This window comes from Zosterops lateralis, assembly GCF_965231275.1.
Source record: "Zosterops lateralis genome assembly, chromosome: 8".
Lineage (NCBI taxonomy): Eukaryota > Metazoa > Chordata > Aves > Passeriformes > Zosteropidae > Zosterops > Zosterops lateralis.
This window is the reverse complement of record NC_139768.1, coordinates 21,803,863-21,818,458: the sequence shown is the minus strand read 5'-3', so window position 1 is coordinate 21,818,458 and position 14,596 is coordinate 21,803,863. Positions and strand designations below refer to the sequence as shown.

Sequence of the window (14,596 nt, the reverse complement as noted above, 5' to 3'; positions counted from 1 at the left end):
TTTTTTTTTTTTTTTTTTTCTGGAAGTCTCAGTCTTTTGATTGTGTGTTTCCTGAAAGCAAGACCAATCATTTCAGTTTATTCACTGGCTAAACTCTACTTGATTGGGGACAAGCACACAAACCATCCATTACGATCTGATATATTATCCAAACAATTTAGTGTATTCATGAGGTAACCTAAATGTGGAGGCTGCAAAATTACCCGTAATCAATTGAAACAGCGAGTGCGCGTCCCTCTGTGTGTCTAACAACTACATGTCTCTGTAATAAGGCAGACATTAAATCATTTTAGAGTTGTACTGTTGAGTACCTGATCACTGGGCGCTCTGGGAAGCTGGACAGTCACATTAGGACGCTGGGACTGAGGAAGCCGCTGCTTTTCCAGTGGGATAAAACGCGATCTTCCTTACTCAAGGTGCTTTACAGTTCCCCACCGATCTCACCCTAAGTCGTGCAATATCCAGCATAGACTTCGTCTTCTTCTTCTGCTCTTCTATAATATTTTTGTTATCGTTGTTGGCGCTTTTTTTTTTTTTTCCTTTTTGTTTTTTTGTTTTTATTGCACTACATGTTTGGGAAACAAGACAAAATGGACGTTAGATGCAGTTCAGAGACTGAAGCTAACCGGGTCTCGAAGAACGGACATAAAGAGGGCAAGGAAAGCAAAGGGTCTGAAGGAAATATTTCTACTTCTTTTTTGAAGGATCAGCAAGGGACTTTTTCTGCCTCTGCAGCCACGGAAGGTTGTAATAAAAGTAAATCTAGTTCGGCCGACCCGGACTATTGCAGGAGGATCCTAGTTAGAGGTATGAGTTTGAGGTGCTCGGCGAGGGTGGGGGAAGGTGAGCTGCGCTCACGCCCGGGAGATGGGTTTGTTTTGCGGCTTCGCCTCGGGTCTGGCCCTGGGTTGGGAGCCCTTCCTACGGCTCCGGGGGAGAGCCCCCGCTGCCCGGCCGGGCTCTGCCCTGGACCCCGCTCCCTCCGCCTTTATCCCGGGGAATTTCCGCCGCCGTCTCGGAGAAAAGTTAAGCCGCGGTGGTTCCTCCCCGGCGCTGCCCCGGAACGGACCGGCTCCGCTTATTGTTGGTTTTGGTTTGTTGGTTGTTTTTTTTTTTTTTTTTTTTTTTTTCTTTTCTTTTCTTTTTTTTTCTTTCCTGCTTTCATCTTCCCCGGGGTGCCGGTCCCCGCGGGAGCCCCCCGAGGACAGCGTTCCCTGGGGGCCGCGGCTCTGCCCCCCGCGCTCCTCCCGCGCCCGCGCATCCCGCGCATCCCGCGCATCCCGCGCATCCCGCGGGCCGGCCGCGCACACGGCGTGGGGCTGCGGGCGGCTGAGGCCCTCTCCCAGGGCACAGCTTCCTCTGTTCTCCTTCTCCCCGTGCCCGGCAGCCCAGAGGAAAGGGCTGGTTTGAAATAACCACCAGCCTGAAAATAAATGGAGCAATGACGAAGGGATTTTTAATTGTTACTTTTTTAACAGTGACACGTTTGATTTCCCTCAGTCTTCGTCCCTTCTCCAGGCTAAAAATGGCTAAATCCTCTCATTCCTACTTCCTCAAAAAAAAAAAAAAAAAAAAAAAAAAAAAAAAAAAAAAAAAAAACCACCAACCTGAAGAAATTTCAGTTTTATTAAGGTGCGTTTTGGGGGAGGAGGGAGAGAAGAGAATCGGAACAAAATACGTGAGAAGCAGGCCTCGAAAGCCAGAATTAATCCTTGAGCCACTGGTTGACCCAGAGAAGGGTCAGATTAAAATGATGTGGTAGTCTCTGATTTAAAACGTACCGAGGAGGTAAAATTACGGCAAGTAAAGTTGGGAAGGCTTTGAGGTAACCTGAATCTGGCTCCTGCTTGACAGTCGTGTTAATGAGATTTGAGATTTGTCCCGCTTTCCTTCAGTCGGGGCTACCAGAAAAGTGAGGTTTCTGCGGGCTGGTTGGTGCCTTGGTTTCTATCCCTCCCCCCCCCCCCCCCCCCCTTTTTTTTTTTTTTTTTTTTTCCTTCCCTCCTGCTTCTTCTCGTTGCCAAAAGCCCAAAGCGGCCGCGGCAGCGGTGCAGGGTGGGCTGGAGGTGTTCCCCACGTTCACCGTGGCAGGCAGCCAGGTCGGGGCAGTGCTGCCTCTGCCCGGAAAGCTCCTTCCCTTTTTTTAATTTTTTTTTTTTTTTTTTTTTTTTAAGATGAAAAACTTGTTATTAAAAAAAAAATAAGAAGGGTTTCTATTTTGGGGGACGACGGGGTGTGCATGGTGGCCACCAGCAAGTCCTAACCCGGAGCTTAAGGGGAACAAAGAGTAGCCTTGCACTCCAGGCACAAAGCCTGGCCTGGAGGATCTCTGTCTCCACGGCTTCCCAGAGGGGCCGTGGGTGATGCCGCAGGGTCGTGCTGTCAGTGCAACATATTCAAAGTAATTTTTAAATGGGCTGAGGGGATTAATTATAGAGCCCTGGGCCCCCACCGCCCCCTCCTTCCTTCTCTGTTGTGGGTTTTTTCCCTTCCTTGGGTGCAGTGGCCAGGTGCAGTGCCACAGTCACGGGGACCCCGCTCCATCCCGACTCGTGTCTCGGTCCCGAAGGCGCTGGGGACGGCTCTTTCCCCTGGAAAAAAGGGACGGGAAGCAGAGGAGAGTTGCCTGGGTATGAAGCTGACTGCGCCTTTCTTTGCCAGATGCCAAAGGTTCAATCCGAGAGATTATTCTGCCTAAGGGGCTTGATCTGGACCGTCCCAAGCGGACCCGCACCTCCTTCACGGCCGAGCAGCTCTACCGCCTGGAGATGGAGTTCCAGCGCTGCCAGTACGTGGTGGGGCGGGAGCGCACCGAGCTCGCCCGCCAGCTCAATCTCTCCGAGACTCAGGTAGCGCCTGCAGGACGGGGAGCCCCGGCTGTCGGCCCTGCCCTGCTCCTCGAGACCCCCTTCCCGGCCCGGCCATGTCCCTGCCCTGCGGGCCCCAAGGCCCGGCGCCTCCTGCCCCCCAGCGCGGCCTCCGCGGGGCGAGGCGGCCCCGGGTGCCCACGCGTGTCCGGCCTGGGGGCGCGTCCCCCGGCGGGTGCAGTGAGGGGTGAGGGGCTGAGCCGTCCCGGCGGGGACCCCCTGAATGTGTCTTTCCCTAACTGCGTATTTCCCTAAATGTGTGTGTCCCTAACTGCGGGTGTCCCTAACTGCGGGTGTCCCCAACCGCGCGTGTCTAGGGCAGGGGATCTGCTGGCCGAGGGGGTCCCTGGTGTCCCCACACGCCGCCCCACTGGGCTCTCTCTCCCCGCGGGCGCCCCGGCCCGGCCCGAGGCCATCGGAGGGACTTTGGCCACGAAGCCAAACTCCCGCCGGGCCCGGAGCGGCTCCCCCAGGCCCGGCCCGCGGGGATCCCGAGGTTCGGTGTGCCCGGCCGCCCCCGGCGGGGGATCCGCTGCTGAGGCCGGGGAGAAGCGAGGGGAGGCCGGGCCGCCCCCAGCCCGCCGCGAGCGGGATACAGGAGCCCAAACCCGCACGGGGAGAGGGGCACCTTCCCCCGGGGCGGCCGGGTTAGAGACGTTCGGCCTGAGCTTTCCTGGGTGTGAGAGATCCGGGGATGGGGCTGAAGGTTGGGCTGTGTTTTGGGTCCTTGTGTGTCCGAGGGGTAGAACCGCCTTTCCACCCTCCAGGGCAGGAAGGCCGGGGGCCGACCGGAGGCCTAAAACTGTGTGAGAGCGCGGGGAACCATCCAAAAACCCAAACTTCCCAAAGCCGGTTTCGTATTTCCACAAAACATCATATAACAGTAAATTCCCCCGACACGTTAATTAGCTTTTTTTCTTTCCTTGCCGGGTAGGAATGACAAGTTCAACAGCTCGTAGGTTACAAAACGTGCCATGGGTGTGTTTTGTTGTGTTTTGGTTTTGGTTTTGTCTGTTGTTTTTTTGAGTGACTTCCAGTATTCCTTTTAAAAGTTTAATATTATTTGAAATTATTTGGGGGTGAGAGAGTGTGTCCAGTTTGGCATAGGCGGAAAGGAGCTCAGTGCTGTTACCCCGGGAGGGGCAGCGGCTCCGGGACCGCGGGGTGCCCGGGGCTCGGCCGGGCCGGCTTAGAATAAAGCGGCGGGTGAAGGGCTGGCCCGGGCTGCCAGAGAATTCCCGGCCTGTAGTGAACTAGGGCGAAGTGAGAGGTCTGGTTAAAGATGCAGAACGAAAGGCCTCGGGCTCACCCCGAAACCGGGAACAGACGGAGGGTGCGGGGGCCGCGTTCCGTGCGCGCCGCTTTGTGCCTTTTGGACACGCTCCCGCTCCCGGGTGTCCGCGGGCCCTCCCGCCGCTCCCCGCCCCGCCGGGCTCCCGGGGCACCTGCCGGGGGCTCCTCCCGCCCCGCTGACCCTGCCTCTCTCCCCGGCCCGCAGGTCAAGGTCTGGTTCCAGAACCGGCGCACCAAGCAGAAGAAGGACCAGGGCAAAGACTCGGAGCTGCGGTCGGTGGTGTCCGAGACCGCGGCCACCTGCAGCGTCCTGCGGCTGCTGGAGCAGGGCCGGCTGCTGTCCCCGCCGGGGCTGCCGGGGCTGCTGCCGCCCTGCGCGGGCGCGCTGGGCTCGGCGCTGCGCGGGCCGGGGCTGGCGGCGGCGGGGAGCGGCAGCGCGGCGGCGGCTCCGGGCGGCGGCGGCTCCCCGCACCCCCCCGCGGCCAGCGCGGCGGCCGGGCCGCCCCCGGGGGCTCTGCACGGGCCGGCGGCGGCGGCGGGACACGGGCTCTTCGGGCTGCCGGTGCCCGCGCTGCTGGGCTCGGTGGCCGGCCGCCTCTCCTCCGCGCCCCTGGCCGTGGCCGGCTCGCTGGCGGGCAACTTGCAGGAACTGTCGGCCCGCTACCTGAGCTCGTCCGCCTTCGAGCCCTACTCCCGGACCAACAATAAAGAGAGCGCTGAGAAAAAAGCACTGGACTGACTCTAAGTACCTTCTCCCCCCCTATTTATATTTATAGTCTCTATTTGTGGCGGTATTTATGGGACGGGCCGGCTGCCGCCCCCTCCCCGCTCCCCGCCGCCCCCAGCCCCGCGGCGCGGCTCCTCCGCGGGTCAGCGCGGAGCGGGGCCGGAGCGGGGCCGGAGCGGGGCCGGAGCGGGGCCCGGGGCCCGCGGGGCGAGGCCAGGCCGGGGCCGGGGCGCCTCCCGGTGCGCTGCCCCTGCCCGCGGTCCGTGTGTCCGTGTGTCCGTGTGTCCGTGCGGGAGCGGCCGCGCTGTCCCCCGTTGGGGCAGGGACACGGAGGGTCAGCGGTCAGGGCCGGCCGGGCTCCCCCCGCTCGGCTTTAGCCAGCGCCCAGCGGGAGCGGGGCTCCGCAGAGAGGAGGATGGGGCTGCCAGGTGATGCCCGTTTTGGGGTGTTTTTTTGTGTCTCCCAGACTCAGTGATTTGTAAGCACAAAGGTTTGGGGGCCCCGCCTGTGGGCCCCGTTTACCCCCACGCTCGCTGCACTACAGCCCCGGTTACCGAGCCAGCCCCTAACACCAGTCAGGAAACCCTCCAGCAACTTTTCTTTTTCACGGTAAATCTTGAATGTGGGAAGGGCCGAAGCGGACTGAACGCACAGTCACGAACAGGGGAGACAGAAATCAGTGGCTGCAGAAATTTTGAATAAAATTGTCTCTTCCTTCGAGATAAGACGACGTCCCACCCCTTTTTTCCCCCCTTTTTTCCTTTTTTTTTTCTTTTTTTCTTTTTTTTTTCTTCATTTAAATTCCCACGGGCCAGTCCCGCGGAGCTTTTCTGCAAAAACAAGTCTGCAGATAAATCATGGAACTCGAGAATCTATTTGTATCTAGACTTGTTGCAATCGTGATTTTAATTTTTACTGCTCTATTTGATTTTTCCAAATAATTTCAACGTTCATCTAAACACAAAAAAACCCTGTAGCCTTCCTTCCTCCTAAAATAACGCTCTCTCATATTGCTCAGACTTCATTTAAAACGAACGTAAAATATAAAAAGCGTATCTTTTATTGTTATTTTTGTACTTTAAAATACATCTATGTAACAAACTTTTTTTTTTTTTTTTCATAATTCTTACTGCTATTCTCTCCACAAACAGATGTATTCCACCTTCTAATATTCTGGATCGAATATTTTCTGTTCAATTTCGGTACTTGAATTTGCCACAAAAGGGATGCTGTACTTAGGTAGTTCTTTGGGGGAAAAAATATTTACTTTGGTTTTAACTTTCTCTTCTTTCTTTGAACTTTAACACATGGCGTTTACAAACTGTATAAATATGTGCCACCAAACTGTAACCAAAAAAGAAAAAAAAATTACAAAAAGTGGAATGGTTGCTGTAGAATATAGAATTAACTATAGACCAGAACTGGACAGAAGGAGCTGGATGGAAAGAAAATAGTAATTTTATTGTAAATTATTTACGTCTGAAGTTTCTAGGCAACTAGTCGAAAAAATAATGAATGAATCGAGCGCTGAGCCCTTGCTACTAACTTTTGTTCTGAATGTTTTGGATATTTGGATGTTTTGTATTTATGTGGTGAGAGTGAAATATATTATATCTATATGATGACGGAATTAGGTGTATTTTCGTCTTATATTTGTAGCACCCAAATTGCCTTCATTTCTACATGCACTGCAAAAAAAAAAAAAAAAAAAAAAAAAAAAAAAAAAAAAAGAGCAACAAACCCCTATCTCTACACAACCTTCCCCATTTTTATTTTTTTTTATTAAATTTAGTATTTCATTTTGAGCGGGGGGCTGTGAGGTCCACTTCCCAGAGGGTGATTTCCCCCCCTGGGCACTTTGGGGCGTTCCTCGGCTCCCCCCCAGCCCTTGCAGCGCTCCCGGTGCCCGCGGGGCCGATCCCCGCCCGGCTCCGGGGCCGTGCCGGTGCCCCGGGGGTGCCCAGCCCACCTGGTGCCACCCTGGGCAGGGCACTGCTCACCTCCAAACCTCCCCTGCCAGAGCCCAGTGCCGGGCCTGGTAGAAATTAATCATTTCTGGATGCACATCCGTGTGCGTGTGACAACACACAGATATATCTAAATACACATGCACAGCTTGTGGGCACGAATACAGTTATTTACAGGTGTTTTCTGAACAGCTCTTGCTTTCATTCTGATTGGCAGCCCAGCCCCGAGGGTTTTTCCTGGGCAGAACTCCTGGTTTCCAGGAGCCTCACCAATGCCCTGGCCCCCAGGCCAAGCACAGTGGCACCTGCTCTCCACACGCCTTTGCCCTGCCCAGGGTCCCTGGGGTGGCCTCCCCTCAGCCCGTCCCAGCCAGGGCAGATGCACTGCTCCACATGAGGAGGGAAGGATGCGGTGGGGATGCTGATTTGGTTGGTGTTTTTATGAAATGTGTAGAAATGATCTGGGGAAGGGCAATCGGGGTGAAGGAGGCGACCACAGGTGACACTTGAAGAGGTGACACTGAAACTGCTGGTGGAGACTGGGAAACTTCAAGGGGAGGGGAGAGAAGAATGTTGTTGAAAAGAAAAGAGCTGAGTGTGACAAAACAGATCTGCCTGGAGGGAGAGGGGAGTTTTCGGTTTCTGCCTTTCCTGGACTGCATAGCATCACCCAGAGCCCCAGACAAAGAGGGGAGCCCCGGCCTGGGCTGCCTTTGCCAAGGAGAGAATTATCACCACTCCAGCCCTCCCTGGGCTCCCCTGTCAAACGAGGGGCTGAGCTGTGTGATGAATTTCCCCCGTCTTGCAGGATATTCCTGCAGCTGAGATGGGGCCGTTTCAGTGCCCAAATTTGCTGCTGCATTGTGAGCCATGGGAACAGCAGCACAAATGTGTTCTGACAGAGATGTCTCAGGTACCCTCATCTAAAAAAGATTGCCCTGCTAAATCTAAAAAGAGGATTGCCCTGCTACTCTATTGAAACAGAGATTGCAGGTTCCTGTCCCCTCACACAGGTGCCATGAGGCTTTTTCCCTGGTTGCTGGCCCGATCTGCAGTCTCAGGGTTGCAGCTGTGGTCAGTGTAAGCTCTTTGCTCCTCTTGTAAGGCAGTTTAAGCCAGCATTAGGCTAAACTGCTGACACAATAGCAGAAGTCCTTGTTTTACAGCTTTGCAGCCCCCAGTATACACATGAAGAGCTAGATATTTTTATTTTTATTACTATTATTATTAATTATTTCTGAATATTTAAAAAAACCCCACAGGATGTGTCTTGAACTGTGAAGGAGACTTGTCTAAGCATTCAGGTAAAAGAGATACTTCAGGAAATTGGAAATTTTCCTTTTTTTTTCTTTTTTTCTTGTCTCCTTCAAATTGCATCTGTCCCACACCTGTATCAGAGGCTGCTTCTGGGCTGGGGTCAGAGCAAAAGCCAGAGGCTTTCCAGTCCCCTGCATGGCTATCACAGTCCCGTTTCAGTCTCTGCTTGTGGCTCAGGCCAAAATCTTGGAGCCTCACAGAGAGGGAGGCAATTTGTCATTTCTTTTGAAATTTTCAGCATTTCAAAAGAAAGAGGTTCCTGAGAGCAAAAACCACCCTGCTTTCTACAAAACAGACTAAAATATGTTCATCTGAATTTCTGCAAAAAAAAAGAAGGAATACCACCTGTGTCATTGCATAGGACAAGTTAAAAATCATTCATAAACACATCTACATATACAAGGAGTCTGAGTCCAAAAGCTAGTTTGGTTTTTGTTTGGTGACAGGGTTTTTTTGGTTGTTTTTTTTCAGGTTTTTTTTTTTTTTTTTTCCCAACTACACCAAAGCTGTTCTGAAGCTGTGTTCTGCCCAGAGACACTGCTCGCTTGTTTGCACTGAAATGCTGTGTTTCATCCTACTGGAGCAATGAACACAAGCCACCTTCCTGAAGCTATTTGCTGCCGAAAGGTTTTGCTGCATTATGTGCTCTATTTTTATTTGTGGCCATCACAGGGGCATTGCAGCTCAAGCACAGAAATATTTGGCTTATGCAGAGGGAGCATGTGTGAGTGTGAAGGGCAGGAATATTTAGTAGGAAAGCAAATAAGCCAAATATAAATCTATATCTAGCATTAATTCTTAAAGGAAATCACAGAAGGATTTCTGTGGCAGGCAGACTTCCCCAAACTTTCCCTTAGCAGCAGCTACACACAGGGCTTAAAGTCAGCAAAGATTTAAAAAGATGGAGTGCAGCATGGGTTGTTTTAATTTGTTCATCTGAACTCAAGGAATACTGTCACAGGTACACAGCCATTATCTCTCTTCCTGTGGCTCTCAGGAAGGCAAAACTCCCAGGGATCAGCTCCAGAGCACCCAGGGAAAACACAAAACAGGTACACATAGGGAAAAGAGGAATCAATCTATTTAGAGGATTTTTTCAAAAGCATTTGCCCACCCACTTAACATAGTCCCTGCTTTATTTGCTGCTCCTCCATATCCCTCATGCCAGGGATTAGTGCAGCCTCTGACCACTTTGACTCCATTTGCAATCCTGTCATCAGCCTAAGGAACACGATCTTGTGACATGTAAAAAAGCACACGAGGTCTCTGATTAACTTCAGAGTATTTAATTTCTTTTAAGGCAAGAAAAACACTTCCAAAGAATAACTCTCGAACAGAGTCAAGTCACAGACACCAGTAAGTGTTTAACAAAATTACCAGGGAAGCTGAAATGAAATCAATTGATGTGATGCTGTCTATGCAACAGTCACAATATAAACTGTGACCCCGGACCATAGCTGTGGCCAAAGTGCTGGCTGGCAGGGGCTGACATGAAACATTTCTCACTCAGGTGTAAGAACTCTCTAACAAGCACTTTAGTCCCCATCTTTCTGCTTCTCATAATTGCTGAGCAGCTTAAGCACAGTATTTATTTTCTTTCTATATGTAGTTGTTAGTGTTCATACCGTTCTTCATCTCTGTGTAAGTAACTGATTCTAGTTTGTATATTAAGTCAAACTTTTCTAGTGAGTTCCACAGTCAATCACATACAGAACAAAAATTATTATATTTTGTATATGTTTTCTACTTTTTGTTAACATGAATAGTCCCAAGTTCTGTCATTAGAAGTAGCAGAACTTGTTCCTACCTTCTGCAACCAAGCCTTTTTTAATTCTTTTGCCAGGTTACCTTTTCTTTATCTCCTTTCTACATGAACAAACAAAATAATTTTAACTTTTTTTCATTCACAGCTCTTGCAAACTGTACTTAATATAACTGTTTGCCAAGAGGTGCTTCCTTTTTTTTTTTTCTCTTATTCTCCCTGTGGAAAAAAATAAAATAATATATTCCCAGAGCTTTTTTTCTCTTCAGCTATCTGCAACCCATTCTTCTGTTAGATCTCCCTGCTGTGAGCAAGAATGAAAACATCACACCAGAGTAAGGATTTGCCCAGAACACAAACCTTTACTTGGCACTTGGTGTCATTGCTGATGCAAGAAAACTGGATCACAGGCCTCATCTGATGAGATGCCACAGCCTGGGTAAATAAATTGGTTTTTCATGTTTCAGCTGGAGCAGAAAACCAAGGAACCAGATGTAGCAGAAGGCAAATGAAACAGTTCAATCCACAGAAGGCACAAAGTTTGTCACAGAACCAGGCTCGTGTACCTGGCAGAAACCTCTTCTTTCAGCTCTCACAAAGGAGTGGTTTGGCTGCTTAAAGAAACACCATCAAAGGTACGGGCAAAAGCTGGGTTTAATATGAATTTGTGAAAATCCAACTTGACAGAGTTTGATGGCAAGATTCATTCTACTATTTACCTCAGAGGTTAAGGCGTAAAAGGAAGATCAAATTAGAAGCAATTTGAAATGATTTGTAAGGAATCTGGGAATGCAAAAGCAGGTAAAGGTGTAAAGGATATGGATGCAAAGATAAGGGTGCAAAAGGGTTTAGCAGCACTTAATAATTGAATTCTTTAACATTTACAAAGTGATTCAGTAGGGCTCACTACAATTATAACAATGACTTAACCATAGATTTGAGATAGTAACATTCATACCATAATCAATTCACAGGCACACAGGTAAAATGATGTGAATACCTATTTCTATGGGTGTAAAGGTACCTATCAAAAATTCCCCTCAAGTTCAGTGGAATACTCACACCAAATCCCTTTGTATTTCCTGACAGGCAAGGGTTTCACTCTGAGGTATGTAGAGATGTGTGTGGGGAGGAGAATCAGCCTCAGCCTTGCTGTCAGAGACAATTCCTGAGGTATCACAAGCTTGGCTTGGGAGCTCTGAGAGGTGCCCCAATCAGAGGGAGCTGCTGGTGCAGCTGCTGCAGTCCAGGAGAACTCAAAGGGTCTCACTTAGGACCACTATTTATAGGGTCACAAGATGACTGACTTTGGCCATCAGTAAGTTTCTCTCCTGATCATAACTCAAGACAATAACTACTAGGTTTTTTGTTTGTTGTTTTGTTTGTTTGTTTGTTTTTGGTTTTGGTTCTGGGTCTATTTATTTATTTATTTATTTATTTATTTTAAGCTTCCCAGAGTGCTGTAACAATGGTACCCTTCCACTCAGGATACAATTACCAATGGCGCCACTCCACTCAGGCCACAGTTCAGGTACATAGTTTACCAAGGTTACAAAGGGGAATTGCTTATCCTTTGTTTCCCACTTTGTTTGGGAAGCTGATGTTGCTGGTACTTTCCACCTCTACCATGCAGGAGTTCCTGGTAACACCAGGGAGTGTGTTATGGATGGAGTGGTGTGGTCAAGGGGCACTTCACCACTCAGCTGGTTCCATCAAGGTTTGTCAGCAGCTTCTGAGATCACAGAGCAGGCCCAGGGATGAGGAGGATGGCAGAAGCACCACCACAACAATCCAGAAGCACATCACTGAAGGTGCATGAAAAACAGTCTGTGAGATGAGCAGAAAACCAAGGGAAACTGGTTTTCTAATTTTGACTCCAAAATAAAAAAAGACAAATGCTAACATGAATTTGAATTTTTCCTAAGGTTGCTATCCTTTATATACTAGAAGATTTTCTGTTACTCTAGCTGCACAGGGATCAATCCAGGAAAAAATTGCAAGGGAAATCTCATGGAGTTCTTGTTCTTTTAAATTTCCTTCCACATTTTTTTCTCTTATTTTAGTGGAAAAAAAAGGAGAAAGAAACTCATCCTGGCAACTGAGAAGCTGGCAAGTCATAAACTGTGGCTTCAGGGATTCAGACTGGATACTGGGAAGAAAGCCAGCCAGGACACAAAAGAGGAAAAAAGGTTACTGAGGTCACACCTGGCTACAAAGATGCTGTTCGAGAGAGAAGCAAGTGAAGGACAACCTGGTGTGTGTACAGAAGCATGGAAGAATGTCCTCATGGCTTAATTAAAAAGCCATGAAAATTAAGAAGAAAAAATAAGATGAAAATTAAGAAGACAAATTCTCATTTTTGCCAGAATTTGTCTGATTCTGAGAGCACAGTTAGTCATTGGCCAGTGAGTTTACATCTGCTCTTCCTCTGAAATGGGGATGCTGATGCTCATCTAAACCTATTTAGAAGGAGGTATGAGTATATACTTGTACTCAAATAAAGTTGATGCAAAATTGTGATCAAAAATTAAACAGCCACCATAGTTGACTGCAATTCAATGTTTGCAGTTATTGCTTCTTGTTAGCCCTGATCTTTCTACTTTTCTTTATTTTCTTGCCTGATCTCTAGTTTAAACCTCTAAAGGGTGTCTACCACTAGATGGTCATAATCTCCTTGAGGCTTCTAAACAATTTCATAAACCAAATCCTAAATGGAAATTAGAAACAGGCAGGAGAATGAAGTGCCTGTTGCCATAAAGAGCTAAAGAGGGATAAATAGGCAATCCAAGGCGTCCTGAGTGCATGCTCCAAGATAATCTCTGTATTTCTCTGGACACAGCATTGTGAACATCCTCAAGATCAGCTGATTACTGAGATGAATTAGCAAATAAGAGCCCATTACATCAGGTGTTGAGGAGGACTTTAATTGTGCTCAGGCTCCAAATAGGAAACCTTATACCATGTCACAGCTGTTAAAACAGCAGAGCCGTATGGAAACAGTCTTGGATTACTGGCCCCATGAAGTGAAACATTTTTAATGGAAGGGATTATGCTTATTATTTCTTAATGCGTTGTGTTTTCTTAGATATTCGTTACTGTCATTGTTATTTTTTACCAAGTTAATTGATACATACACACGCTGAACCATGTTTACATGTGTATTTAATACTTTCTTCCACGGGTGCAATTTGAATGTGGTTGTAGGGAAAAAACACAAGATACATGAAATAGTTGCCCTTTGTTAAGATTTAGATCCTAAGAAACTTGGTGAGTTTTCTTCTCCTCCACTTGCCAAGTGTCCTACTGTCTTTACCAGACAAAATCAGATCCTTTGTCATGTAGAGTTGAAATGGTATTTTGTGAGAAGATCATCACCATAGAGGGACTGCCTCCAGTTTAAGTATAGGTCATTTGTGTTCAGAATAAATTTTCTCTTTTATCAGAAGAGCCAAGTGGGGAAAAACCCAGAGGAATTGATTTAAACTTTTATACATGGAATTTGTCTGTTGCAAAGGGAAAGCACCAGACTTGTAAGTTGCATTTCAACTGTTAGTCTGTATCTCATTACAAATTTGAGCTCCTGAAGTTTCTAAGTAGAAATGTGGCAGCCCGACTTAAGGTTCCTTAGGGAAATGCCTTGTACTCTGCACAGACCCTCATAGAAGCAAGGGTTAACTTGGGTATATAAAAGAAGAAATGGGCATCTAATCACATCGTAAAAACTCTTCTATGGCACATCTCAAGTTTTTTAGAAATGTATTTAATGATGAGAAAAAATATGTGAAGGTTATTTGAGAAGAGGAGATAGATGGGGAAAAGATGAAAAAATCAATGAATATAGTATTTATTATGAAGCACAGTTATAAAAAAAAATGAACCAAGTAAAGAAGAAATATTTTCACTCTGTTGGAAGATTTTCAAATCCAGCTGCCCAGAATATATCTACAGAATCTCTCCCTGCAAATAGGAGTTTTGAGCATGCATTTACCTTCTATGGGCTCTGTGGGCCAGTAAGTACTGTTTCTGTGATGAGATGGTGTTGCTGTCTCAAAACCTCATGAGCCAAACCTTGCATCCCTCTGGATATAATTAGTATGAAACATAAGGCGTGAGCTTTACCTTTATCTTTTTATCCACAGTTAAGGCAATTATTTTAATGTTCTAGCTAAATTTTGGCACGTTGTTTTTGGACAATCAGAGACATGAATCAAAGAGGGAAAAATACAATGCAAGCTCAGCCAAAGAGGCCTCAAGGCATAAAAGTTTCAGACAAATGGTCTTTTTCTGCAAGAGTGCCCTAAGAACCAATGATGCTACAAAAATGAATTAACAAAAAATATCAATTCCTAGGATCTCTTCATGTGTAACTGCTCATGTTCAGAGAGGAGCCTGCTCCTGATGCACGCCCAGCCACGCCAGGTGCGCTGATGTGGGCCCTCACCTTGCCTCCACAACGTCCCTGATGAAGGCAGAGCCCTGTCTCCAGGTAGGGCTGAGAGCCGGGGCCGCTCAGCACCGCGGACAGCGGCGGCCCCACCGCGGGGCCGGGGATGGAGAGCCCGGGCGGGGCTGCGGCACCCGCAGGGGATCGCTCCCACCTCTGCAGAGCGGCTCTGGCACCAGCACTAACACAGGGAGGAGTTTAAACGAAAAGATCTGAACG

The 14,596-nt window shown here is 48.4% G+C and overlaps 1 protein-coding gene across 1 annotated transcript; it reads left to right on the top strand.

Moving 5' to 3' along the window:
• Positions 1-367: 367 nt before the first annotated feature.
• On the top strand, positions 368-4,899 carry VAX1 (ventral anterior homeobox 1; the record flags this gene model as incomplete). The annotated part of the gene is made up of 3 exons (XM_083865920.1): positions 368-807; positions 2,662-2,849; positions 4,366-4,899. Exons 1-3 carry the CDS (start codon positions 570-572, stop codon positions 4,897-4,899), a joined length of 960 nt encoding a protein of 319 aa, XP_083722046.1. The 5' UTR covers positions 368-569.
• Between the last annotated feature and the right edge of the window lie 9,697 nt (positions 4,900-14,596).